The following is a 1,306-nucleotide window of genomic DNA, read 5'->3' as shown; positions in this document are numbered from 1 at the left end:
AAGATGGTGTGGATAAAATCACTTGTAGTTTTTGAAGATGTGTGTGTGTGTGTGTGTGTGTGTGTGTGTGTGTGTGTGTGTGTGTGTGTGTGTGTGTGTGTGTGTGTGTGTGTGTGTGTGTGTGTGTATGTGTGTGTGTGTGTGTGTGTGTGTGTGTGTGTGTGTGTGTGTGTGTGTGTGTGTGTGTGTGTGTGTGTGTGTGTGTGTGTGTGTGTGTGTGTGTGTGTGTGTGTGTGTGTGTGTGTGTGTGTGTGTGTGTGTGTGTGTGTGTGTGTGTGTGTGTGTGTGTGTGTGTAAATATGTGTATATGTATAGGCATATATACATGTATGTATATACAAACAAACACACAATATATATATATATATATATATATATATATATATATAGAGAGAGAGAGAGAGAGAGAGAGAGAGAGAGAGTGAGAGTGAGAGTGAGAGTGAGAGTGAGTGAGAGTGAGAGTGAGAGTGAGAGTGAGAGTGAGAGTGAGAGTGAGAGTGAGAGTGAGAGTGAGAGTGAGAGTGAGAGTGAGAGTGAGAGTGAGAGAGAAATGTATGTATGTGTATTTATGTGGTAAGAGTACAAGTGTGAAATGTCAATATTTTTATTTTCGTTGAGGGGAGGGTGGGTGTGGCACAGACGGAGACAGAGAGCCGTCAGTGCAGTCGGGATACCATTCAACCTTGAATGTATAGTGTGTGGGAGGCTCCACTAAGTTCACTCTCGATTTCTTGTCCCGTAGAAGACCCTTCGCAAGGCCATATAACTGTTCTTTGTAAAACTGGTGTTGCCGCCCTGTTGTTTTGTTGTTTCATATTCATATCCACTGTTAGAAATGAAATACTCCATGGCCAACAATGTTTTATTAAATCTAATCATGAAATGCTTTATTATATACATTGAAAGTGTCCAATTTTGTTGATAATTGTAAACATCGCGATGCATCGGGCTCAAAGAAAAAAATCTAAAAGTTGTATATCCAGTACATAAATTTTTCATTTGTATTACAAGAACAACATTTTAGGAAGAAAATGCCGTTCGAAAAATCGACAAAAATACGAAAATCCCTCGTTCAAGTTCCAATATGGCGCGAATCCTCCAAACTGTGCCTCTTCACCTAATTTATTTCCTTCTTCTTGATCTTCATCTCTATCTTCCGGGCTTTTTTTTTATCTATTTATTTTCCTTAGCCCAGGAAGCGGATGTTGGTGTCGATTCCGGCAGCGTTCGAATGCCTGTTGCAGAGCTGGATGATCCTGTCCATGTTGCGACCTTGGCGAGCCTCGTGCAGCGCCAGCAGGAGACG

The 1,306-nt window shown here is 41.3% G+C and overlaps 1 protein-coding gene across 2 annotated transcripts in view; it reads right to left on the bottom strand.

Annotated features, from left to right (window-relative positions):
• Positions 1-848: 848 nt before the first annotated feature.
• The window catches only part of LOC113805807 (uncharacterized), a 7,014-nt gene continuing 6,556 nt past the window's right edge, over positions 849-1,306 (bottom strand). For both annotated transcript variants that reach the window (XM_027356863.2, XM_070133483.1), the window contains exon 4: positions 849-1,306. This exon is cut by the window's right edge and continues 46 nt beyond it. In XM_027356863.2, coding sequence (XP_027212664.2) covers positions 1,187-1,306 — 120 coding nt within the window. In that variant the 3' untranslated portion in view covers positions 849-1,186.

Source organism: Penaeus vannamei, chromosome 18, assembly GCF_042767895.1.
Source record: "Penaeus vannamei isolate JL-2024 chromosome 18, ASM4276789v1, whole genome shotgun sequence".
In the NCBI taxonomy this organism is placed as follows: Eukaryota; Metazoa; Arthropoda; class Malacostraca; order Decapoda; family Penaeidae; genus Penaeus; species Penaeus vannamei.
Note: the sequence above shows the minus strand (reverse complement) of the source record. Positions and strands in the feature narration are given on the sequence as shown.